The 26,350-nt window shown below is 53.7% G+C and overlaps 2 protein-coding genes across 4 annotated transcripts in view; both read left to right on the top strand.

The window, feature by feature from the left end:
• The window catches only part of EDC4 (enhancer of mRNA decapping 4), a 55,822-nt gene extending 45,376 nt beyond the window's left edge, over positions 1 to 10,446 (top strand). For all 3 annotated transcript variants that reach the window (XM_050922327.1, XM_050922325.1, XM_050922326.1), the window contains 7 exons: positions 1,200 to 1,355; positions 2,406 to 2,521; positions 4,660 to 4,825; positions 5,786 to 5,972; positions 6,945 to 7,164; positions 7,876 to 8,039; positions 9,481 to 10,446. In XM_050922327.1, the coding sequence (XP_050778284.1) occupies positions 1,200 to 1,355; positions 2,406 to 2,521; positions 4,660 to 4,825; positions 5,786 to 5,972; positions 6,945 to 7,164; positions 7,876 to 8,039; positions 9,481 to 9,673 (1,202 nt within the window). In that variant the 3' untranslated portion in view covers positions 9,674 to 10,446. The remainder of the gene's footprint in view (positions 1 to 1,199; positions 1,356 to 2,405; positions 2,522 to 4,659; positions 4,826 to 5,785; positions 5,973 to 6,944; positions 7,165 to 7,875; positions 8,040 to 9,480) is intronic.
• Positions 10,447 to 11,267: 821 nt separating this feature from the next.
• The window catches only part of NRN1L (neuritin 1 like), a 33,710-nt gene continuing 18,627 nt past the window's right edge, over positions 11,268 to 26,350 (top strand). The window contains exon 1 of the mRNA XM_050923373.1: positions 11,268 to 11,544. Within this exon, the coding sequence (XP_050779330.1) occupies positions 11,268 to 11,544 (277 nt within the window). The remainder of the gene's footprint in view (positions 11,545 to 26,350) is intronic.

Genomic DNA, 26,350 nt, shown 5'->3' with positions numbered 1-26,350 from the left:
GGGGTGCTGTGGGCTGAGGTTTGGGGGGCATTAGAAGAACTGTGTGGGGTCCCAGGGCTGGGATGGGATGGGGGGATGTTGTGCGGGGTCCCGGGGCGGGAATGGGGAGATGCTGTGTGGGGTCCCAGGGTTGGGTGGTGCGGGGTTGGGGGGCACCAGAAGAGCTGTGGGGGGGATGCTGTGCGGGGTTGGGGGGATGCTGTGCGGGGTCCCAGGGCTGGGGAGAGGGAATGCTGTGTGGGGCTGGGGTAGGGGGAGATGCTGTGCGGGGCTGGGGTAGGGGGAGATGCTGTGCGGGGCTGGGGGGATGCTGTGCGGGGTCCCAGGGCTGGGGCGAGGGAATGCTATGCGGGGCTGGGGTTGGGGGGGATGCTGTGCGGGGCTGTGGTAGGGGGAGATGCTGTGCGGGGTTGGGGGGATGCTGTGCGGGGCTGTGGTAGGGGGAGATGCTGTGCGGGGTTGGGGGGATGCTGTGCGGGGCTGTGGTAGGGGGAGATGCTGTGCGGGGTTGGGGGGATGCTGTGCGGGGCTGTGGTAGGGGGGGATGCTGTGCGGGGTTGGGGGGATGCTGTGCGGGGCTGTGGTAGGGGGGGATGCTGTGCGGGGCTGTGGTAGGGGGAGATGCTGTGCGGGGCTGTGGTAGGGGGAGATGCTGTGCGGGGTTGGGGGGATGCTGTGCGGGGCTGTGGTAGGGGGAGATGCTGTGCGGGGTTGGGGGGATGCTGTGCGGGGTCCCATGGCTGGGGCGAGGGAATGCTGTGCGGGGTTGGGGGGATGCTGTGCGGGGTCCCATGGCTGGGGCGAGGGAATGCTGTGCAGGGCTGGGGCAGGGGGAGATGCTGTGCGGGGTCCCAGGGCTGGGGCAGGGGGAGATGCTGTGCGGGGTTGCTGGCCAGCCTGCTCTGCACCTGGTTCAGGTTACTGCTCTTGATCCTTTCTGGAGAGCAAGAGGGAAACATCGTTGCTTTCTGTTTCCCTGAGCCCTCCGGTGACCTGTTTGCTGGCAGGTAGGGTTATAAGATCTAGCACGGCCGTATCCTGGAGTCCTCCATTACCGAAGGCCCAGGCTAGCTCTTCTGGAAGCCGCAGTGGTGCCGGAGATAGTGTGTCTGGCCAGTGCCCATCACCAGGGGGTAGGAGTGCCAGGATCGGAGAGGGCATCTCCTGGAGGCTGTTGCTCCTTAACATGTGACCTCCAGAGCGGAGGCTGGACCGAGCTCTGACAGAGGGGCAGCAGCGGAACGGGCAGCTCCAGGAGCATCTGTCCCAGCAGCTCTCGCAGTCCCTCTCCACTGCTGCGTGCAATCGCCTGGAGAGGACCATCCGCGAGGAGATGAAGAAGACAGTGCCCCAGTGTAAGTGCCAGTTCTGGGTAGTTTGTACAGCATAGGCCCAGCAGGTAGCTGGGAAGCCGCATGCCGCGGGGCGGCGATAGGTGGCGCAGGACTGTGGATGCGGCATGCTTAGCCCTGCCAGCCTCCTGGCATCACACATCTCTGGAGACGGGGAGCTGTGACAGGCTCACAGGAGCTCCTGAGGGAGAGATGTGCTGCTCAGGAAGGCATCTACATGCCGAGCGCTATCAAAGACAGCTATGGCACCATAGTATAGACACAAAGTAGAGCGAGGAGGGTTTTTGCATCGCCGTGGGAGCTTCGTCTCCCCAAGCGACGGTAACTAGGCTGACAGAAGCATTTGTCCATCAACCTAGCCCAGTGATGGGCAAACTATGGCCCAGAGGCCACAACTGGCCCTCGAGCTCCCTCTGGGCAATGAGGTCCAGGGCTTGCCCCGCTCTGGCACGTAGGGGCAGCCAGAGGGCTCTGCACGCTGCCCCCGCCCCAATGAGAGCTGCAGGGGCGGCGCTGCCTGGCCACACCTCTGCATAGGAGCTGCAGGAGGGACATGCTGCTGTTTCTGGGAACTGCTTGAGGTAAGCACTGCCTGGAGTCTGCACTCCGACCTCCTCCTGTGCCCCAGTCTCCTGCCCAAGCCCTGATCCCCCTCCTGCCCTCCGAACCCCTCAGTCCCAGCCTGGAGTGCCCTCCTGCACCCCCAACCCCTCATCCCCAGCCCCACCCCAGAGCCTGCACCCCCAGACGGAGTCCTGCTGCACCCCAACCCCCAATTTCATGAGCATTCATGGCCCTCCATACAATTTCCATACCCAGATATGGCCCTTGGTTTGCCCACTCCTGACCTAGCCACATAGGCAGCAGGCGGTAGGTTGGCAGAGCTGTGGTGCCCAAAGGCGGATTTTTCACACCCCTGAGGACAATGAGGTTTTGTGTGTAGACCAGGCCTGAGGTGATACTGGGTGCCATGGCCCCCTCCCATTGCCCAGCAAGGGAAAAGCCAAAGCGCTCGGATGAACCTAGGTCACCATTCCTTTGTGTCATGCCCAGGTATTTCCAAGAGCCTGGACCCTGTCACTGGCCAGCTGAGCAATACGATTGCTGCCAAGCTCACGGCTGTCGAGGGGACATTGAAGGAAAACGTCACCAAGCTAGTGAAATCAAAGGTAAGGCCCAGACCAACAACCGCCTGGCCATCCTGCATTCCCCTTCTGGGGTGAGCCACGCGCAGCGGACACATTACCTGCCCCTTGGTGGGGGCTGAACACGGCTTAGCTGCAAGTGTAGGCAGATGAGACCCCTTGTCAGAATTGTTGTGGAGCCAGGCCCCAGCTCCCGCCAGTCTCCGCTCCTTAGGCCTTGCTGTGCCTTGTTTCCTTGTCCAGGAGGGCTCTGTGTGTTTGAACGCACAGCCAGCGACCATTCCTGAACGTGCCTTCGCCTGCCCTGGGAGCTGAAACCAGGCTCAGCTGAAAACAAGCTGGGCCTCAGTGTTGGGAATAGCCCCAGTGCAGCCAGCCTGGGTCGGCAAGTCTGCTGCTCCTGCACTTCACCCCCAGCCAGTGGGAGCCGTTGGCATGTGCAGGTGACAGGTGGCCCGTTTGCTGTCCCTTCTAGCACCAAGGCTGCCTCTCAGCGTGAGCAGGGCAACAGGAAGCCGGATGGGAGAAGGGTGTTTGACACTTTGCGTTGTCATCTCTCTGTCCCTTCGCTCAGATCTAGCCGGGTGGAGAGTGGTGGTGATCCGGGGCCAGGGGAAGCTGCTCTGTCCCTCGTCACATGAGTGTTTGGGGGTGTTTTTCCCAGTGCGGTTTAGCTGTATTTTTCCAAGTGGAATCTCCTGTTTCCTGCTCGTGTGTTGAATCAGAGCCCCGTCCGCATCATTCCTCTCTGCTCACGAGCATTTCAGCCGCCTCCAGAGTGTCTGACAAGCTCGCAATGTCCTGTCAGACTAATCACTAATGAAGATGTTAAATTGGGAACTAACCCCACCTCCTGGGGTCCCCCAAGACTTGTCGCAGTGCCGTTTTATTCATTCATTCCCCCACCACACCACCGAAGTTCACACACTGCCATGATCCTTGGTTTATGGCTGTCCAGCCGCTTTCTGTCAGACTGTGTTGATCTGAGCCAGCGGTTCTCAAACTGGATTGAGCCAGGGCCAGTATTAGACTTGCTGGGACATGGGGCTTGGGCTCTGTTCCCCTCATCCCCCACCCAGGGCAGTGGGGCTCTGGCCCTGGCCCCCTCCCCCGGGGTCATGTAGTAATTGTGTTGTGAGACGGGGTCGCGATGCAATGAAGTTGAGAACCCCTGGTCTAAGCTAACTTGAGTGAATTCCCAGAGTCCTAGTTCATGCTGCTCCATGCTTGCACTCTCAATGGGCAGCGATTTTCCTCCTTCAGCGTTGCTCAGAGTGGGGTTGCTGTGTGTGTGGAAGATCACTGCTGTGTTTGCTCCTCTTCGCTCCTTCAGCTCTGTTCTCACTGCTGCTTGCCAGCTCTCTACAGCTTCCTGCCTCAGCTGGAGCTAGTGGGTTAAGGGGGAAGAACCCCGCCTTTGTAGCCCAGGGCAAAGGGATGTAGGCACATGTATGAGTAGGGGCATTGCCAGCAGATCGAGAGACATTATAATTCTCCTCTATTCGACATTGGTGAGGCCTCATCTGGAGTAGTGTGTCCAGTATTGGTCCCCCCACTACAAGAAGGATGTGGAAAAATTGGAAAGAGTCGAGCAGAGGACAACAAAAATGATTAGGGGGTTGGAGCACATGACTTATGAGGAGAGGCTGAGGGAACTGGGATTGTTTAGTCTGCAGAAGAGAAGAAATGGGAGGGGATTTGATAGCTGCTTTCAACTACCTGAAAGGGGGTTCCAAAGAGGACGGATCTAGACTGTTCTCAGTGGCAACAAATGACAGAACAAGGAATAATGGTCTCAAGTTGCAGTGGGGAAGGTTTAGGTTGGATAGTAGGAAATACTATTTCACTAGGAGGGTGGTGAAGCACTGGAATGGGTTCCCTAGGGAGGTGGTGGAATCTCTTTCCTTAGAGGTTTTTACCGTCAGGCTTGACAAAGCCCTGGCTGGGATGATTTAGTTGGGATTGGTCCTGCTTTGAGCAGGGGGTTGGACTAGATACCTCCTGAGATCCCTTCTAACCCTGATATTCTATGACAGGGGGTGGGGGGTTAACTGCTTCTGGTTGCCCAGGGGCTTGCAGATGTGCAGGGGGAGGCGAAGTGCCTCCATCCTAGGTGTGCAGCAGGAAAATGCTAAGCTCAGGGTCTCGTGTGTTCTTGCAAGAACCTGACAGATGCCATTGCGAGGGCAGCTGCGGATGCTCTGCAGGGGCCCATCCAGTCGGCGTACAGGGAGGCATTCCAGAGCGTCGTGTTGCCGGCGTTTGAGAAGAGCTGCCAGTCCATGTTCCAGCAAATCAACGACACCTTCAAGCAGGGGACACAGGAATGTGAGTCCTGTTGGAAACAGAGATCTGCCCTCATGTAGTGAGGATCCTCGTCAGAGAGCTTTATGGAGAATTACTGCTCCTCATGGCCGCTCCATGAGGAAGGGAAGTGTAATCCCGCTTCTACAGATGGGGAAACTGAGAAAGGGGTGAGGGGAGCTTGGAGAGAACATTAAGAGCTCAGATTAGATCTGGGTTGTGCCTGGCTCCCAGTCCCGTTCTCAGACTGCTGGACCTTGTCTTTAGTTCTGCCGGCAGATTAGCCCCACTGTACCAGCCATTTCTCTTGCTCGGCTGCAGGGCAGGACTGTGTCCACGCTAGACCCTGTCTGTCAGGATGCTGCAGGAGGAAGTGAGCTCCCCTGGGCACCCCAGGATGGCTGGGGGGACTGTGCAGCGTTTCACAAGGGGCTCTCGTCCCTGCCTATCTGCACCCCCCAGCGAGCTGAGCCCTGGAGCTTGCTCCGCGGCGTGCTCCTCCGACCCCAGCTCACAGGCAGTGCTTGACTCCAGCCATTCGCCCAGCAACACGTTCCCCAGGCTGGCAGGACCCCTCCCTTCCCTTGCGAGCTCTCAAAGGCTGCTGCTCCTTTGCAGAGCTGGCGTCCCCATTGCCTCTGATCAGACCATCCTCTGAACCACAAAATCAGTCACGAAATAGCCCCCTGATCTCTGCAGGCCTCCCCGCTCCAGCTTGGGAAATGTCCCCGGTGCCTGTCCTGTGGCCTTATTGGGCTGTAGTTTACACCCTGCCTTGCCCTGCCAGAACAACCCAGCAAAGCCCAGCCAGTCAGAACCTATGGGGTTCGCTGTTCTGCCAGGCACATGGCCCTTTGCTCCTGATGGGGAGGAGGCTGGCGTTCACGGATCACATGCAGGGTTTGGTAGCCCCCTGGTGGCTGGGCTCTGCTGGGCGTGGCCTGGGGATTGGCAGCCCTCTGAAGGACTGTTTGGCGGCTGCAGATATCCAGCAGCTCGAGACTCACATGAAGAACAAGAAGGCGCGAGAGCAGGAGGCCCGAGACTCCTTGCTGGGCCAGCTCCGGCAGCTGATCAGCACCTTCCAGAGCAGCACAGATCAGCTGGCCTCCACCATCACCACCAGCGTGCACACCGAGGTGCAGCATCAGCTGCACGTCATTGTGGGCAAGTAAGTCGGGCCTTGGTCGGGGGCTTCCTCTGGATTGGATGGGCAGGAGGAACAGGCAGGGGCAGTGGGGGAGGGATGTGCCGGAGAGCCGGCTTGTGGCTCACTCCGTAACCTGCAGCTGCTCTTTGTTCTGAACGGAGGCTTGGTCCCTGGCATGCACACACTGCCACTGGGGCACAGCCACTCCCTTCCACAAGGACTCTGATTTGACGCTGCTCTTCACAGCATCTCCGTGATGCGCCATGTCCTCAGCCAGCCTGAGGGATTCCTCTCTCCCTCCCCGTGCTGCAGCAGCGCGTGCCTTGGCATCTAGGGGGACCCCAGGAGTGAAGCAAACTTGAGGATCGGCTTGCCCAGCTGCGACTCTCGCTGTCGAGAGTCCTGGAGGGCAGTGTCCCTGCGTGTTTCCAGCCAGCACAGCACGTACCTTGCCCGAGAGTGGATTCTCCTGGGTTCCAGGAATCTCCGCTGGTCTGATGTGGCTGCAGCTGGCCAGAGTTTGGCCTTTTATGCCCATTTTGAGCTGGGGCCCGAGTCCCGGCAGACAAGTGTCCACACGCATCTCAGAGAGCACCCTCTGCATTGGCACTAACTCTCCCCTATCAAGGGCTTGAGTGGAGACTTGGCCCCCCAGCATCTAGCCCAGCTGTGTGTGGTGGGACTGCTTGGGCAGGGATCTCCACCGCCTGTTCAAACATCTGATCCCTAACGAATGCGTCTTCTGCAGATTCCTAGCCCCAGGGCACCTGTGCGGGGGCTCTGCCGAATTCCAGGGGCTGGGTACAGATTTGGTCCAGGTACTTCAGTGTCTGTGCCTGGGCATTGAAGCACTTCATGTTAACCCTTGGGGCTCACGCGAACGTAAACCGTGAAAAGCGCCTATGCTAATAGCTGGAGCCCTGCTTGACCAGTGTGAGAGCAGCGAAATCCCTGGCAGCTCCCTCCTGTTCTCATGCCTCCCTCTGTTTCTAGCATGCAGGACTCTATTCTGACCCAGGTGCAGAGGGTCATCAAGGGAGAGGTGAGCCTGGCCATGAAGGAGCAGCAAGCAGCCGTCACCTCAAGCATCGTGCAGGCGATGCGCTCCGCAGCAGGCACGCCCATCCCCTCTGCTCACCTGGACTTCCAGGCTCAGCAGACTCACGTCCTGCAGCTGCTGCAGCAGGGCCGCCTCAACCAGGCTTTCCAGCAGGTACGCAGGCTGACACGTAGGCCAGATCCTCCCAGAGGCACCAAGATGTGTCCCCTGGCTCTGCCCAGCTGAGATGCCCCCTTGTTCTGCTGTAGCTTCTCAGGAGCCAGGCTTTGCTAAGACTCCCTGGGGTCGGCAGCTCTGGCCACTGCAGCATTGTGGAACCGGTGCTTCCCATTCTGACAGCACTGGGGTGGGGCAGGCACTGAAGCCTTGTAGTGCTGTGTATTAAAGCAGTTGATGTACTTGACCCCTGTTACTCTGCCACTGAGCCAGCAGGGGGCGCAGAACTGTAGTGTACAGATTCCTCTCCTGGTCCCACGTGGGATCTGAGCACCATGCTACCCTGTGCCAGGCCCCACAGGTCTGGTTTTCCCCCGCCCCATGCTCTGAACAAATGCAGGCCATACTCGTGGTGTTCCTGGGAGCAAAGGGCTAAATGCATGGATGGTGGAAGCAGTGTGCCGAGCAAGCTCCCCACGCAGCGGTGCTGAGGCCTGCAGTCTCAATCTGCTGCTCCAGTCTTGGGGCTCCTGAGTGCCATGGGTGGTGCAAGGTCCTTTCAGCTGGTGTATTGAGTGTGCTGAGACCTCTGGGCAGGAAGGCTGGCGTTCAGCTGTGTCCCAACATGCAGCAGGGCCTTGTCCCTCCATTGTGGTGCTCCGCAGTCCCCCTCCACCCCACACATCTCTAAATATGTGTCTCTCGTAGGCTCTCACGGCAGCTGATCTGAACCTGGTCCTATATGTCTGTGAGACGGTGGATCCTCAGCAGGTGTTTGGACAGCACCCATGTCCGCTCTCCCAGCCCGTCCTCCTGTCTCTCATTCAGCAGCTCTCCTCGGATCTGGGCACCCGCACCGAACTGAAACTGAAGTGAGTGTCATTCCGCTTCGCCCTGCCCCACCCCTAGCGACAGGAATACCAGCGTGTGTCGGTTGTAGATCCGTACCAGGCAGTGCTCATTCTGAGGAACAACTCGAACTCCTCAGGCATGTCACTGGCTTCTCAGCTCAGGACGTGGTTGTGGACAGCTCAGCAAGAGGCTCTGCTCAGAGCACGGACACAGTGAAAACTAAGGGCTACTCAGCCATAGGGTTTGCTTTAGCTTCCATCACCGCTGTCCTAATTGCTGAGCTGGGCTGTTGGCTGAGGGTGTTGGCTGGGAGGCTCTAAGCCAGTGATGTGCCCTCCCCTCAAATCCTGTCCTCAGTCCTGGTCACCCCATGGGCTTAGCCCCAGCTTGGCAGTCTCCAGAGCCGGGCTCCTGGATTCTGGGGCACTTCACTGTCACAGCCTGGAGGTTCAGCGATAAGAAAATGTGGAGGTGTCGGTTGAACTGAATCCACTAATGAACAGGACACTCAGCACAGTTCGTCTGGGCTGATTTGATAGTTATTATAACTTTACGCTGCCCCGTGAGCATTAATTTCCATGTGCCGATGGTGCCTGGCGGAAGTTGTTGGAGGGAGGGTTGGTTGGTAGCAGTTTGGGACTGGGGGTGTTTTTACTGAAGTGCTCCACACTGAAGTCGTTAACACTTTCGTGTAAAACTGACATCTTCAGGTTTCAGAGTCAACGTCCCACTTAGCCTGAAGCAGTGACTCTCAGGGGTGGGAACTGGCTCTAGGACAGCAGAGATCCTGGAGCAGAGAGGAGCTGAGTCCATGACTGCAGAGCAGCAGGGCACATGGCCTGAAATAAAAGCACTTGAGAAGGGCAACAGAAACGTCTGGAAGCCTGGGAAGGCAAATTCCCCTAGGACTTGATAGAGGGACTTTGAAAAGGGAGATCTAGCCACTGATTCCCACAACAGTCCTAAGTTGGCCGCAATGGGAGCACACATTAAAGTGCTGTCTGGGTCGAGGTGATTTCCTGCCGTACGCTCAGATTTGATGATAGTCCTGCTGCCTATTTCCGGTTTAATCGGCTTTCACCCTTCGCTCCCTGTCTAGGGCTTGAGAGCTGGGTAGGCAACATGTTGCCCCAGTGCCAAATAAATCTCTCATTCTGCTTGATGCAGTGGAAACCACCACTGACAAAACCCTTTGTGCTTTATCGCCCCGGCACAATGTACAGCCCAGGCAGCAGTCTCACCTGTGAGTCAGAGCGACTGTGCTGCACATGGAGCGCTGGGAGCTGTCTGCCAGCTGCCCCGTCTGCTGAAGTGGGGGGCTGCCTTGGACGCCTTGCGAAGAGGCAGATCAGGAGCTGGCACCTGAGCCGGGGCAGGCACAACAGGAGGGGCCTGCACGTTCCCTGGCTGGGGCTGCGCACTACATGGAGTCATAACTTGGGCTTTCCTTTCTCCCCTCAGTTATCTGGAGGAGGCAGTGATGCACCTGGACCACAGCGACCCCATCACCCGAGACCACATGGGGTCGGTCATGAACCAGGTGCGGCAGAAGCTCTTCCAATTCCTGCAGGCGGAGCCCCATAACACCCTGAGCAAGCCGGCCCGTCGCCTCATGATCATGCTTCAGGGCTTGGTCACCCCCAGCATGACCTAACGGCGCCCGGCTGCCCTGCGGGGGTGCCCGGCTGCCCTGCGGGGGCGCCCGGCTGCCCTGCGGGGGCGGTACTTACTAACCGCATGTGGCTTGTGTTAAGAGCTCTTGCCAGGTAAATGTGTGGTGTCGCTAAGGCTAACGCCAGCTGTGTATAGCCCCAAATAATCACTCCACGCGCACTTGGCTTCTTTTCTTAAACAGCCTCTTCTGGGAGCGCTAAGCCTCAGCACCCACCCCCGTCTGTCCCCGAGTCGTCACCACCTGGTCACGCAGCAGCGCGACCATTCCATTTCTTCCCCTTTAGCTGGGCATTGGCTCCCAGGAGTGGAGGAGAGGGGAGCAGGGGTGGGGCTGTGAGCTGGGCACGCATTCCTCACTCCTGGGAGGCGGCCCCAGGCTGAAGTCCACGAGCTCACAGAATCCTTCCCAGCCAGATACGGAGGGGGTGGTTTCTGTTAGCCCCTGGGTACTGGCCTAGCAGCAAGAAGCCTGGCTAGTCCCCCATGCAGGGTGAGTCGGGCACCAGCAGGGGGCAGTGCATGCACATCTACATCGATTCTGAAGGGCAGGCCAAGCAGGGCTCTGGGGCAGGTTGGTCAGGGAGCATCATGCTGTGAGCCCCTCCAGGCTGTTCGTTCCGCACATCCATGGATCAGACCTTTCCTTTAGTTTGAATTTTACACCTGTTTTTTTCTTTTTATCTAAAATTTGAATCTTTCTTTTTTGAATAACATTAAGAAATGTTCAATAAACAACTTTTGGAGAAAAACTGAGCTGCTGGCTCTGGCTCTGTTCTCATCCCTTTGCACGGCGTCTCAGGGCAGCTGCTCCCCTGTTGAGTGGAGGGACTCTAAGGAGGGAGGCAGTGGGATCTAGTGGCTGCAATGCGGGAAAGGGGGCCAGGACTCCTGGGTTCTCTTCCTGGCTCTGCCTCCAACTTGCTGTTCAACTAGCTTTGACCTACCTGATCAAAGCCACTAGTGCGATGGGGACAAGACCTTGCTCCAAGGAGGCGGCCCATTGATTGCGATCTGTGAAGTGCCTGATAGCAACTGCGTCACTGTAATTTAGAGTTTGGCTGCTCTGGTGCTGCCCTGTGCTCAAGAACAGTGGCTGGGTCCAGGAACACTCTCTGGGGCAGGGCTGTGTCTCCGTCAGGCCCCTACAGTTGCGGAAGAGCAGTTCATCAGCCTTGGGGCTTGTCTATCCTTGAAGCAGCAGAGCTGCAGCATTTCAGTGTAGACGCTCCCTGTGCCAGTGGGCGGGAGAGGAGGCCTCTTCCGTCAGTGTAGTTAATCCACGTCCCCGAGAGGCAGTAGCTAGGTCAATGAGAATTCTTCCATCAATAGTGCTGTCTACACTAGGGATTAGGTCAGTTTAACTAAGCTGCTCCAGGGTGTGGATTGTTCACACCCCTGAGTGACATAGCTAGGTCAACCTAATGTTTAGTGTAGACCAGGCCTTAGTAATAATTTCATGAGGGTGAACATCTGTGTCCTGCACCCTGCCTCTGCCTGAACGCACCCCATAGCCAGCTGCAGGCGTGGGACGCCTCCTGGCTCGCTCTGGCTGGCCAGAACACAGTGGTCTGACAATGGTGCGCTGCAGCTCCATGCGGAGAATCCAGCCCAGTTTGGCTAATGTGTGGCAGCTAAACGCAGCCTCAATGCAGCCGCTCTTCCTGGTCAAGCTGATGGGAGCATTGCTGCATGGCAGAAACCTGCAACGCTTATGTAGGAACTGGAAGCAAGAGAAGTTAGTGCACAATGTGAACCCTGAAGCTGTAGCTGGAGACATGGAGCCAGCCCCACTGCAGGCGGGCGCAGTGGCAGCTGCCCCATCCGCCCTTGCTGTAAAATCTCTGCCGTTGGGTAAGACCTGACCCCTGCATTCCCCACAGCCAGCAGGAGTCTCCACATGGCAATCAGCTGGGGCAGGCCTGGCAATACTATTCCCGCTGCTCCAGGGCAGCCTCGATGGGGCTGCTGCTCGGGGGGTTCTTGCAGCTCGATAAATCAAAAAGGCTTTAAGGATTAAAATACTGCGCAAGAAACTCTTGGGCTCCCAGCTGGCTGTACACAGAACGCACAAAGAGCTGCGGCCTGGTCCCTCCAATCCCCAGAGCCAGAATGGGCTGGCCAGGTCACCTGGAGAGGGCCAGCAGGATCAAAACCCAGAGCAGCCTTGATCAGCTGTCGTGATGGGACTCCAGTGCCCCCTTCCACCCAGGTCGCTTGGAGTTAGTTTGTTACTACTGCCCAGGTCCCTACAATAACCCCCAGTCCGACTGGTCTGGTCTTCCTCTCCCTCCCCCGCATGGTTTGCACAGTCTGTCCCCTTAATCTCTTCCTAGCTGATACCCTCTAATCCTTTTATCAGCTGTGCCCTCCTTTCTTGGAGTCTCTTACATGTCAGTCTTTTTCTTTCCGGAGGGCTAGCGTTGCTGTGGGGTCTCCTCTTCCAGGCTGCAGAGAGGGGAGGCCGGGCCCTCTCCTGTTAAAACCCCGTCCTATGCAGCCCCACAGAGTGTGGGCATTGTTAGCTGTTGGACTGAGCTCGTCTCCAAGAGCTCTGTTGCCATTCCTGCTACTGGAGGTCCCTCCCAGGACAGATATGAATTAACTTCTTGCTGAGTTCCTCTTAACTTGTGCTTCATTTGCAAATTCCCTTCGTCTAACAAGGAAGGGGAAAGAAGGGTGGGTTTGAACTCGTAATTTCTTGAGTTGTAAGGAGAGGCCTGGACTTGACATGACCCACAGCCGCCTTAGCATAACCTGCAACCATCGTCTACGTTTAGCCGCCATGAATGGAAAACAAAAACTAGAGAGTCAGGTGATTTCGGCCTTGATGTAGGCAGACAGATAGCAATGTAGCAGCTGCAGCACTGCTAACAGGGATAGATAGATATTCACCAAGTCATGAGAATGGGAGCCTTGAGTGTCCAGCGTCATCTTGATGATAAAAAGCGCAAGGTTTTGCTGGTGCCAGAGGATCCCACTAACGAAGCGTAAAGATAAGTAGACCTTGAGAAGTTTTTGCTCATTTTGAAATCAACAAAAGGGAATGAGTAGGTGGTCTTAGGCACGTGAATCTGTGTAGTGACAATAATTGTTACGTGTTTAGCATCGCTGTGCTTTGAGTGAAATAATTGGTTATGACATAGATAAGCAAAATCCTCATTTTAACGATGTAATGAGGGTCAGGAAACAAGCTCATTGGACCTTTACCCCGGGATACAGCTCAAGACCAAAGTTGGTAGGATTTTTAACTCCTGCATCACTAGACTGTGTGGAAGCCAGAGTCCGGGACGAGATCAGATCCTGACTGCCCATTGGGAGACATCAGTCTGCTTTACTGGGCCAGGTGAGCGTTAGATACTTGGCATGTGTGTTCTCAATGGCTAATCAATACATGTTTAAGAATATTTACTGTGTGATAAAGGCTCCTTTATTGAGACAAGGTCCCGTTAACTTATAGAGAGCCATTGTACCCTGAGGGAGAGGAAAGAGCCCTAAATTGTGTGGGTAACTGTGCCAGTAACCAGCTGGCGAAAGCTTACTACATGAATGTGTGCTTCTTTAAAAAAAAAATCAGTAGTGAAAAAGTGAATAGTGACATGTACACTGTCATCCTTAAGTTTCAGAATTAACCTTTATTTAAAAGGAATAAGAACATTGCCTGAAAAGAGGAGGTGTGAAGTCAGCAAATGCTGCACTGATTTCCTTCCCAGCGTGACTTCCACACACAGACACTTCCTGTTTTCTTTATGAAAGCTTAGATTAGGGGGGCACGATTCTGCAATGAATTGCACAGCCCTGGCACTGGCTTGCCCTGCTCAGCCCATGCCCGAATGCTGCAGCAGAGCCTGGAGGCAGAAGGTGCTGTGCTTCATTTCTCCGTAGAGTGACGTTAAAGCGACAGAGTAATCCACTGCCCTGGCTACCACCACCACTTGCCACATTCCCCTGCTGCGAGGATCTGACTCCAGCCTCTGTGGAGTGCGGAGAGACAGCATGCAACATGCCAGAGAAACTTCAGGTCTCATCAGAGTCAAGATTCCTAAAGTTTAACCAAGTGTCTTGAATGTCAAGGTTTAATAGAGGCAAAAGCCGTTTCCTCCCTGTGACAGAAATGGCTGTTTCGTACAGGAGCTGTGGGAGTGCTCCCTGCACTACGGTTATGGATCAGTGTGGGCCAGGGATTGTATGTAATTCCATGGGGGAGGGAGGGGGTGACCATAGCCCTCTGGGGGCTAACACCAGTGTGTGTGTGGTGTGTGTGTGTGTGTGTGTGTAGGGGAGGGTAATTAGGCAAATTACCCTGGTTGATGGGGTCTATGTGTGAATGGCTCTGGACCAATTCTGTAAACTCTGCCACCCTCCCCTGAACCTGCTTAACAGACACAACTCGCTGGAGCTGGAGCTGGGGAATGAGCGGCCCCTTCTGTGCGTAGCTGGCCTGGGTTTGACAGGAAACCGGAGAGGCTCAGAGGCCAGCGACCAGGCTGAAGCGGAGCCCCGGGCCCGGGGAGCACGGGGGCGGGTTTTAAATCCCCTCCGGGTGTGTTTTCACCCTCTCGCTGCCCCAGAACCCCGGGCAGGCGGGATTCTCCAGCCAAGGGCAGGACTTTGGGATGCAGCGCGGCCGAACCGCGGAGCTCCTGTCCCAGGGGAGGGGCTGGAAGGACGGACACCGGCTGGGGTGCCCCGGGGGGGGGCTGATTCGCGGGGTGCGGGGCGGGTGCTGTGATCGCTTCGAACCCGGTTCTCCGGGGCGGGGCGGGGCCAGGGGCGGGGCGCTCCGCCTTGCCCGGGGAGGGGACCCGCCCGCTCCGCCGGGGGCGCTCAGTGGAGGCTGGCGGCTGCTCGGAGCCGGGCGCACGGGGATCGGGGCACCATGGGCTGCGGCTGCTGGAAGCTGCCTGCTTGGCTGGGGATGCTGCTGCTGCTGCACGTGGGTGAGTCCCGGGCCGCGGGCAGGGGCTCCCGGGGCAGTGCTGGCGGCGTGGGGCTTCCGGGGCGGCGTGGGGGCCCCCAGACGTGGGGCTCGGGCTGACCGCGGTGGGGTCCGCTCAGGCTGGGAGTCGGGGCGCGGCAGGGAGCCCCCGGCCCGAGAGGAGCCGCCAGCTGCTGCGGGGCTGGTCTGCGCGTACCGGGGGGACCCCTTGGGGAACCGCTGCCCGGTGCACACGGGGGCTCCGGGCCGGGCTAGGGGGGCTGCGAGCGGGGGAATTTCCTCGCTTCCCCGTAACCAGCTCGCGGCTCCGACCCGGTGCGAGCGCCCCGGGCTTTGCGCCTGGCTCGTGTCCGGCTCCGGAGCTCGCGGCTCTTGGCGCCTGAGAAACCAGGATCTGGGGGCTTCCCGGTCACTCTGCTCCCCCGGGGCCCCGGCCCGGCGCTGGGGGTGACCCTGGTCTGATCCCGCCCCCGCTGCGGTCCCAGCACTCCGGGGGCCCTGGGGGGTTCTCCCAGCTGGATCTCTGCCCGGATCGCAGGCTCCAGCCCTTCCCAGCTGACTGTCCCCGTTCAGGAGCTGGGTTTGTCCTGCTACCCCCAAGTTCCACCGCACTGCAAACTCCTCGCTCGCAGCATCAGACCTAAAAGCACAGAAGTATCACAGCGCTCGCTGGAAAATCGCTGACTCTCGTTGTTACCAGATCGTTATAAACTACACCAGCTGGAACCGAACCCTTGTACTTACATTGCGGTGCGCGGCACACAGAGCAGTGTCAACAGGCATCCTCTGGGTGAAATGTTCTTGTATCCTGGCTTCGCTAGTGCTTCTTGTGGAGCCTCTTGGAAAACGAGGCAAATCTCTAGCTGAGTTGCTGTGCCCTTGGAAGCCCCCTGCGTACCCCCAGGGCGCTGCGTGCTCTGCATACCCCCAGGGCGCTGCGTGCCCTGCGTACCCCCAGGGCACTGCATGCGCTGCGTACCCCCAGGGCACTGCGTACCCCCAGGGCGCTGCATGCTCTGCGTACCCCCAGGGCGCTGCGTACCCCCAGGGCGCTGCGTGCTCTGCATACCCCCAGGGCGCTGCGTGCCCTGTGTATCCCCAGGGCACTGCATGCGCTGCGTACCCCCAGGGCGCTGCGTACCCCCAGGGCACTGCATGCGCTGCATACCCCCAGGGCGCTGCGTGCCCTGTGTATCCCCAGAGCACTGCATGCTCTGCGTACCCCCAGGGCGCTGCGTACCCCCAGGGCGCTGCATGCTCTGCATACCCCCAGGGCGCTGCGTACCCCCAGGGCACTGCATGCTCTGCATACCCCCAGGGCGCTGCGTGCCCTGTGTATCCCCAGGGTGCTGTGTATCCCCAGGGCACTGCATGCTCTGCATACCCCCAGGCGCTGCGTGCCCTGTGTATCCCCAGGGTGCTGTGTATCCCCAGGGCACTGCATGCTCTGCATACCCCCAGGGCACTGCATACCCCCAGGGCGCTGCATGCTCTGCATACCCCCAGGGCGCTGCGTGCCCTGTGTATCCCCAGTGCACTGCATGCTCTGTGTACCCCCAGGGCACTGCGTACCCCCAGGGCGCTGCATGCTCTGCATACCCCCAGGGCGCTGCGTGCCCTGTGTATCCCCAGGGTGCTGCGTATCCCCAGAGCACTGCATGCTCTGCATACTCCCAGGGTGCTGCATACCCCCAGTTGAGAACCTCTGCTGTAGCCCAGCACTGCAATGCCTGCGTAGAAACGTGCCTTGTAACAACACTTTCCCCTCGGACTTCGGAGCACTTGACACTTTTGAAGCCAGCAGAGCCCAGAAGCCCAAAGGTTCAGCACCCCATTGCGCCAGGCGCTGTACCGAGTGTGGGAAAGGGACAGTCCCTGCCCCGCTAGGAGCTTCCAGGCTAGCCTGACACTGCACCTTTTCGTGGCGGCCCTGGAGGGGGAAACCTGGGCTTGTCCCTTTCTGCTTCCTTCTGGTGGAGAAATAAAGGCTGATGCTTGATGGGTTATTTTCCCTGTCTTGGAGACAAGGTGGGCAAGGTACTGTCTTGTATGGGAACAACTTCAGTGGGGGAGAGAGACCAGCTTTCCAGCTGCACTAACAGAGGTTAGTCCAATAAGAGATATTACCGCCCCCACCTTGTCTCTTATACCCTGGAACCTCACTTAGAGGCAACCTGACTTTCCTTGGAGGGCTGGACAAGGAGCTTTCTCAGCCCTTAACTGAAGGGGAGGCGTGAGGTGGCTTTAACCAAAGAGCTTTTCTCCCAAATGTTGGGCTGGGGATTGGGGTTAAATGGACATTAACCAGAACAAGAAGCTCAAAACAGACTGAATGAAAAATCCCTTCCTCTCTCAATGAACCTGGGTTTCCGTCGTTGGTATTTCTGACATCTGCCTCCCACTTTTCCGGGGAAAACAGAAGAGTTCTAATGGAAAAAGATGTAACAGTTCCCCCCTGTGTGCACCTGGCCTCTGTCCATTATTTCTTGTTTAGTTCAGGGCCTCCTTTATCCAGAGAGGGGAAGGGCCCAAACCTCCTTCACAGGTCCCTTTAACCCCAATGGCCCATCTCCTGTTCCCAGAGGAGGCCTGTAGGAAGCGGCCCCACTAAAAGGCCAGAGTTCAGTTGTTGGAGGTTCTCTTTGTGAAGTTTGGCCCAGGAAGGAGATGGACGTTATTGTTCCCCGGTGGGAACGTTGTAAGCTCCTGACAGGCGCTCTCCCTGCGTTGAGAGGGACACCAGGCTTGGCTTTGCCCTACCTAAGGGGCTGCGTAATGCAAGAGGCCTGCGAGGCCACAGGTCTGGTCTGTGGGAAGATTGTTTTGCATGACGATAAGTAGATCTTATTATGGATGGATTATTTGTTGGACATTCAGGTCTTATTCCTGGTAAGCATATTAAAAATACAAATAAAAATACCATGTTTATCAGGAGGCCGTTCCTGGCCAGAGATAGGGAGGAGGAAGGGATTAAGTGGCAGGAAGAGTCTTGGGCAGCTTCTACTCTGGCACTCTGCCCTCTCTGCTGGACCAGGGAACTTACTAGCGAGGTTCCTGACACAGGGGATGTCTCAGAGCTGCAGACTGAGGCAAACAGCCTGTCATAATTCCATCAGCAATGGTCAGGTGAGCTGGAATGTGACTGGTGTGTGTTCGAGGGGTCCCTGGGCTCTTGGCTGCCCAGCTCATGAACACAAATAAATTCCTGTCTCAACAATTGCCTGCTTCTGCTGCCTATTGGTGTGGTTGTATTCAGGTTTCTTTGTGTGTTGATTTCTCCCTTCCCACCGATGCTGGGAGCCAGGATAACAAACCAGAGGAATTGGAATTGCTCATTTATTAGCATAACTTTGATCTAGATGATACTGCTGTAACCTAGGGGGACGAGTCCTGTGATTGGAATATTAAAATCAGTGGAAGGATCAGGTGTGCAAAAGGGAAAGGAAGTGGCATTCTGTGTCCAAAATGGCATCACCTGTTTCCGAGTCACTGATAACCCAGAACAAAATGATCTCGAATGCTTACGGATCAATGTCCGAACAGATAATGTGTGAGATGGAGTATTTGGTGTCTGCTGCAGATGCCCATATCACGCTAGGGAGCAGGATGACCGGCTCCTTACGCACCTACCTACAATGTGTAGGAAAAGATACTGGATGATCATGGACCAGTTCAATCTGCATGATGCACACTGGAGATCTCATGCTGCCAGTACTAAAATATCCCTGGAATTTCTAAATATGATGGATGACAATTTCCTAACTCAAAAACTGTCGCATCCAGCACAGGGGAATTCTATAGTAGACTGCTTCTTGACAGATAAAGAGAAACTGATCACAGAACTAAAAATTAATGGTAGCTTAGGTACATGTGATCATGACTTGATCATATTTATAATGCACAAATAGAATGAAGTCCGGATGAGTGATATATGCTTGGTGCTTTAAAAGTCTCAAATTACAGGGCTGAAAACAATTTATGAGCCAAATCAGCTGAGAGGAAGAATTTAATCAGAAAAAAATGTGAATGATCATTGGGAATGGTTTAAGAATACTTATTAGATGCCCCAAAAGCCACAATTGAGGAATAAGGCCATATTCGTTAAACTGACTTGGTTTAGAGGAGAAGTGAAGACAGCTATAGAAAAAAAATCATATATAACAAATGCAAGAAAAAGGAAGTTGATAATAATGAATGTCAGAAGCTAGGAATTGTAGAAAATTGATAAGGGAAGCAAAGGGATTTTTGATTAAAAAACTAGAACAACATAAAATTAACATGGCCCACATTAAATGTATTAAAATCTGGCCAACTGAAAGGTCTCAAAATGTAATTGTAAATGGGGAATCATCATCAAGTGGATGTGTTTCTAGGAGGATCCTAAAGAGACTAGTTTTTAGCCCTATGCTATTTTAAATGTTTAATAATGATCTGGAAGAAAACATAAAATCAGCACTGATAAAATTTGCAGATGATACACAAATTGGGGATGTGGTAAATAATAAAGAGGACAGGTTGCTGATACAGAGAGGTGTGGATTGCTTGATAAGCTGGATCCAAGCAAACGACGTGTTTTAATATGGCTAAATGTAAATTTATACATTTAGGAACAAAGAATGTAGCCATATTTCCAAAATGGGGAAGTCTATCCTGGGAAGTAGTGACTTTGAAAAACATTTGGGGATTGTGGTGGATGATCAGCTGAACATGTGCTCCAAGTGTGACCCTGTGGCCGAAAGGACTAATACGACCCTGGGATGGAAAAATGGGATGGCTGAGGGGAAGCAGAGGGAAGATTTTACCTCTGTGTTTGGCACTGGTGCAACCGCTGCTCGAATTGTGTGTCCTGTTCTGGTGCCAAATAACTGAAGAAGGATGTTGATAAATTGGAGAGGGGTCAGAGAAGAGCCACGAGAATGATTAAAGGGTCAGAAACCTGCCTTGTCGTGATAGACAAAGAGCTCCATCTATCTAGCTTAGCAAAGAGAAGTGACTTGATCCCAATTTGTAAGTACCTACACAGGGCGTCAGTAGTTAATAACGGGCTCTTCATACCAGCAGGGAAAGGTCTAACACGACCCAATGGCTGGAAGTTGAAGCTAGACAAATTCAGCCTGGAACGAAGATGTAATTTTTAATGGTGAGAGTAATTAACTGTTGGAACAATTTACCAAGGGCCGTGGTGGATTCTCCATCAGTGACAATTTTTCCATCAGTATGGGCTGTTTCTCTCGGGATGATTTCGGGGCAGGTCTCTGGCCTGCGCTATACATGATGTCAGACTAGATGATCACAGCGTTCCCTTCTGGCCTTGGAATCATCTCTTTGAACCCCCCTCCAGCCGTCCACTCCCCCACACTCCCATCGCTGTGTTGTCCAGTGCTGTAGCTTGGCCCAGACGAGAGTTCTGATGACCTGTGGTCTCCTGGTTGCTTTCCCTAGGGCATGTGGCTGCTCTCCAGTGCCTTTGGCTTCATGCCCTTCCCATGCAAGTCGTGATTTCCTGAGACTCCTTTAAACACAAGACAGGTGAACACTCCCGAGCTTTCCCTGAGCGGCTTGGGGCCAGCTGGCTGGCCTGGGTGAGAGCATCGAGGGAAGATGGCTGCTTGACCACCAGTGTTATCTGGAAGTGTGAAAGGCCTGAGCTGTTTTGCTCTGTGGAGTCTCCTTTGTGGGCCAGGGTGGAGCTAGGATTGAGTTACCCCAGGGCAGGCGGAGAGTCTAGTGTGCAGTCTGGTTTGTTTTGCATGTCCAGGAGAGCACCCCTGGGCAGCCTGATGGCTTGCTGAGGAGGAGCTGTCCCGCCCTGCCAGGACGTGCTTATGGGGCAGACCCGGTGCCGACTGGGTTTGGGGTCAGTTTGCAGGCAGAGGAGAGAGGCAGGAACAGAGGATGTGCTGAAGTCCAGTCATGGGGCCAGGACAAGATGGCTGTCTTGACGTGAGGGTTAACCAGTGTGAGCCCCTCGCCTTGGGTATGGCAGCGGCTTGAGATTTCCGACAAATATGCTGCTTCTGCTGAGGTGCGTCCCAGCCTGTGCCTCATTCGGGCCCTGCATGCCCTGAGGCAGCTCCCCGGACCGAACACACAGCCAGCCCCTGAGCCCTTTTCTCTGCTCAGCTGCTGTGTGCCCGCCGGGCTCCGATCTCACACGCCTGGCTTCCTTTGTCCCCATCCTGGCCTGAGCAGCCTTTCTGAGCCGAGGGCTGAACCATTCTGTCCAGCCATGTGGAGACGAGGGCTGGCTAGGACAACTTGGTATAATAAGCATCACAGAAACCTGATGGACTGAGAGCAATCAATGGGACACAATCATTCCGGGGTACAAAATATATCGGAAGGACAGAACAGGTCGTGCAGGAGGGGGAGTGGCACTATATGTGAAAGAAAATGTAGATTCAAATGAAGTAAAAATCTTAAGCGAATCCACATGTTCCATAGAATCTCTATGGATAGAAATTTCATGCTCTAATAAAAATAAAACATTAGGGATCTATTATCGACCACCTGACCAGGACAGTGACAGTGATGATGAAATGCTAAGGGAAATCAGAGAGGCTATCAAAATTAAGAACCCAATAATAGTGAGAGATTTCAATTATCCCCATATTGACTGGGAACATTTCACTTCAGGACAAAATGCAGAGATAAAATTTCTCGATACTTTAAGTGACTGCTTCATGGAGCAGCTGGTACGGGAACCCACAAGGGGAGAGGCAACTCTAGATTTAATCCTGAGTGGAGCGCAGGAGCTGGTCCCAGAGGTAACTATAGCAGGACCTCTTGTAAATAGTGACCATAATACAATAGCATTCAACATCCCTGTGGTGGGAAGAACATTTCAACAGCCCAACACTGTGGCATTTAATTTCAAAAGGGGGAACTATGCAAAAATGAGGGGGTTAGTTAAACAGAAGTTAAAAGGTCCAGTGACTAAAGTGAAATCCCTGCAAGCTGCATGGGCGCTTTTTAAAGACACCATAATAGAGGTCCAACTTCAATGTATACCCCAAATTAAGAAACACAGTAAAAGAGCTAAAAAAGAGGCACCGTGGCTTAACAACCATGTAAAAGAAGCAATGAGAGATAAAAAGACTTCCTTTGAAAAGTGGAAGTCAAATCCTAATGAGGCAAATAGAAAGGAGCATAAACACTGCTAGCTTAAGTGCAAGAGTGTAATGAGAAAAGCCAAAGAGAGTTTGAAGAACGGCTAGCCAAAAACTCCAAAGGTAATAACAAAATGTTTTTTAAGTACATCAGAAGGAGGAAGCCTGCTAAATAACCAGTGGAGCCCCTTGATGATCAAGATACAAAAGGAGCACTTAAAGATGATAAAGTCATTGAGGAGAAACTAAATGGATTCTTTGCTTCAGCCTTCACGGCTCAGAATGTTAGGGAGATTCCCAAGCCTGAGTCAGCTTTTGTAGGTGACAAATCTGAGGAACTGTCACAGATTGAGGTGTCACTAGAGGAGGTTTTGGAATTAATTGATAAACTTAACAATAACAAGTCACTGGGACCAGATGGCATTCACCTAAGAGTTTTGAAAGTACTCAAATGTGAAGTTGCGGAACTATTAACTAAGATTTGTAACCTGTCCTTTAAATCGGCTTCATTACCCAATGACTGGAAGTTAGCTAATGTAACACTGTGACGTTATTGATATAAACTGGGACCATATAGAACATGGTTTGCAACCAAGGTCCTGTAGTGGCACCAAATCCTATGTAAAGGGGGTCATATAAGGTGTCTAAGACCAGGTTATGGGTTACTGGTTATGATTATGCTGTCTGTATGCATGTATCGTTATGTAGTTGAAGTTATAAGTATTGGCTGTATACTGTCTGCATTTCAAATTGGTGCTGCAGTTCTGGGAAACACCCCAGACAAGTTGGTGTTAGTTCTGCTTAGCCTGTTTGATGGCCCATTAAGGACCATCAGCTACACAACTGACCCATTGAGAGAAGGCAGATACGCCTTGTAACTCAGCAAAGTATGCAGGGACTTGCCCATGTGACTCCAAACTCCATTTTGCTATAACTTTCCACAGTAAGAACAAAGACTTGTTCTTACACCTGGAAAAGCCTATATAAGGCTGATGCCTCATCTCCATCTTGTCTTCAATCCTGCTTCCTACCTCTGGAGGGACTTTGCTACAAACTGAGGCTCTACACAAGGGACTGATGACCCATCCCAGCTGGGGATGTTCTCCAGAGACTTGATTTGAACCTGCAGTTTACTCCATCACTGCTACAAGCCTGAACTAAGAACTTTGCCATTACTGTATGTAATTGATTCCATTTAACCAATTCTAGCTCTCATCTTTATCTTTTTCCTTTTATGAATAAACCTTTAAATTTTAGATTCCAAAGGATTGGCAACAGCGTGATTGGTAGGTAAGATCTGATGTGTATATTGACCTGGGTCTGGGGCTTGGTCCTTTGGGATTGAGAGAACCTTTTTCTTTTACTGGGGTGTTGGTTTTCATAACCATTCATCCCCAGGATGGGTGGCACTGGTGGTGATACTGGGAGACTGGAGTGTCTAAGGAAATTGCTTGTGTGACTTGTGGTTAGCCAGTGGAGTGAAACCGAAGTCATTTTTGTCTGGCTGGTTTGGTTTGCCTTAGAGGTGGAAAAACCCCAGCCTTAGGCTGTGACTGCCCTGTTTGAGTAATTGGTCCTGAACTGGCACTCTCAGTTGGGTCCCGACAGAACCACATCGTCACAAACACCACTATTTAAAAAGGGCTCTAGAGGTCATCCTGGCAATTACAGACCGGTAAGTCTAACGTCGGTACTGGGCAAATTAGTCGAAACAATAGTTAAGAATAAAATTGTCAGACACATAGAAAAACATAAATTGTTGAGCAATGCTCAACATGGTTTCTGTAAAGGGAAATCATGTCTTACTAATCTATTAGAGTTCTTTGAAGGGGTCAACAAACATGTGGGCAGGGGGGATCCACTGGACATAGTATACTTAGATTTCCAGAAAGCCTTTGACAAGGTCCCTCACCAAATGCTCTTATGTAATTTAAGCTGTCAGGAATAAAAGGGAAGGTCCTTTCATGGACTGAGAACTGGTTAAAAGATGGGGAACAAAGGGTAGGAATTAATGGTAAATTCTCAGAATGGAGAGAGGTAACTAGTGGTGTTCCCCAAGGATCAGTCCTAGGACCAATCCTATTCAACTTATTCATAAATGATCTGGAGAAAGAGGTAAACAGTGAGGTGGCCAAGTTTGCAGATGATACTAAACTGCTCAAGATAGTTAAGACCAAAGCAACCTGTGAAGAACTGCAAAAAGATCTCACAAAACTAAGTGATTGGGCAACAAAATGGCAAATGAAATTAATGTGGATAAATGTAAAGTAATGCACATTGGAAAAAATAACCCCAACTATACATACAATATGATGGGGGCTAATTTAGCTACAACTAATCAGGAAGGAGATCTTGGAGTCATCGTGGATAGTTCTCTGAAGATGTCCACGCAGTGTGCAGAGGCAGTCAAAAAAGCAAACAGGATGTTAGGAATCATTAAAAAGGGGACAGAGAATAAGACGGAGAATATATTATTGCCCTTATATAAATCGACGATACACCCACATCTCGAATACTGTGTACAGATGTGGTCTCCTCACCTCAAAAAAGATATACTGACACTAGAAAAGGTTCAGAAAAAGGCAACTAAAATGATTAGGGGTTTGGAGAGGGTCCCATATGAGGGAAGATTAAAGAGGCTAGGACTCTTCAGCTTGGAAAAGAGGAGACTAAGGGGGGATATGATAGAGGTATATAAAATCATGAGTGATATGGAGAAAGTGGATAAGGAAAAGTTATTTACTTATTCCCATAATACAAGAACTAGGGGTCATGACATGAAATTAATGGGCAGCAGGTTTAAAACAAATAAAAGGAAGTTCGTCTTCACACAGCGCACAGTCAGCTTGTGGAACTCCTTACCTGAGGAGGTTGTGAAGACTGGGACTATAACAGCGTTTAAAAGAGAACTGGATAAATTCATGGAGGTTAAGTCTATAAATTGCTATTAGCCAGGATGGGTAAGGAATGGTGTCCCTAGCCTCTGTTTGTCAGAGAATGGAGGTGGATGGCAGGAGAGAGATCACTTGATCATTGCCTGTTAGGTTCACTCGCTCTGGGGCACCTGGCAGTGGCCACTGTCGGTAGAGAGATACTGGGCTAGATGGACCTTTGGTCTGACCCGTTACGGCCGTTCTTATGTTCTAACTTCACACCCCCTGCAGAAAGATCTCCGCTTGCTCCTGATCTTTTTATTGCGGGGGGTGATGTTGTTTAGATAAATAAAAACAACACTTGTTTGGAGCCAATGTGTGATTTCCCCCTCTGCGCCTGTGGAAAAGCCCCATGCAGTGGGGCAAGGGCGAGGGTCTGTGCCCCAGGGTTGCTGACTTTGTGCTGAATGAGGCAGGACTTTGCTGGGCCTTTCCTTCCTCTGGGAATCATCCAGGGCGTGGCTTTGCTTGGCAGCATTAGGGGCTCCTCGCGAATGGGACACGGGTAGGGCAGGTGGGATTAGGGGCTGGCCGGTCCCCAGGAGAGCAGAGATGAGGGGAAGCAGCTGGTGAGGTTCACAGGGGGTCTCTGTTTTTGTGGCTTGTTTAAATGTCTTGGTCATGGAGCGCCAAGATCTCAATAGCCCAGCCTGTGCCTCGCTGTGGTGCCCCCAGGGACCCAGCTCAGGCTTGGTAGCTTTATCTGATTCCAGCTCCCTGGGGTGCTGTCAAAACCTGGCTTTGGTCACCTGAACTCTGAGCAGATTTTCCATTGCGATTTCGTTGTAGGGGGAAAAGTCACCGCCTCTCCCCTTCCTGATTTGCCCCCCCCACCAGTTCACTGCCCCATCTCCCCTTCCCCTCCTGATCACCCCACCTCTGTGCACAGCTCTATTCTCCCTTTCCTCTCCCCCTCAATCTCCCATCAGGTTTGCTGTGACTTTCCCCATCCTGATAGAACAGCGCTGTTTTAATTGGGTGAGGGAGAACCCAAAACTGCCCCCCCAGAAGTGTCTCGGGACTGAAATCCGGCACCCAGGCTGCGAGCCACGTTCTAAGCAGGCTTTTTCCTCAAAGACACGTGTCGTCCACCATGGGAAGGTCAAGACACTGCAAGTTCCCAGCTGCTAGTGGTTAGTCCTCCTCCCATTCTCTTGTACCTGCCCTAAGGTGCTGCCAATTTTCCTGCTTAATGCCTGTGCCAACATCCCATCAGTTAGGAAGTTGAGACTGAGCCGGCCTGGATGTGCTAAAAGCTGCTCCATTGACTCTAATCTGGCTGGAGAGGAAGGGTCAGAGCTAAAACCTTAAACAACTCTGGCTGGACTTTTGGTGCTGCTTTCCATGACTCTACTTCCACGCTTTTCTGCCGCTCTGACGCAGTGGGCTGGGACGTGCTCCCCTGTGTGGGTGCAAACCTGGATCTTGCACTGTAAATGTTGGGGACAGGGAAGGAACCGAGCAGAGTTTCAGCCTCTCCTTCCTGTTCTGGGTTCCCCTGGTGCCCTTTGTGTCTGGCCTCAGTCGTGTGGGTTAAGGAAGGGAAAGATTCCACAGCTTTTCTCAGTCACGTCTCGGCTTTTTCCCTTGTGTGGCTCCTGGTCTTTACTGGTAGTTAGATGCAGTCAGTTTTCCATGGTGGCTGTAGCAGCTCGTGATCTGCCCTGTCCTTCTGAAAC

Source organism: Gopherus flavomarginatus, chromosome 14 (genome assembly GCF_025201925.1).
Source record: "Gopherus flavomarginatus isolate rGopFla2 chromosome 14, rGopFla2.mat.asm, whole genome shotgun sequence".
NCBI lineage: Eukaryota > Metazoa > Chordata > Testudines > Testudinidae > Gopherus > Gopherus flavomarginatus.
This window is presented reverse-complemented; position numbering and strand designations above follow the sequence as displayed.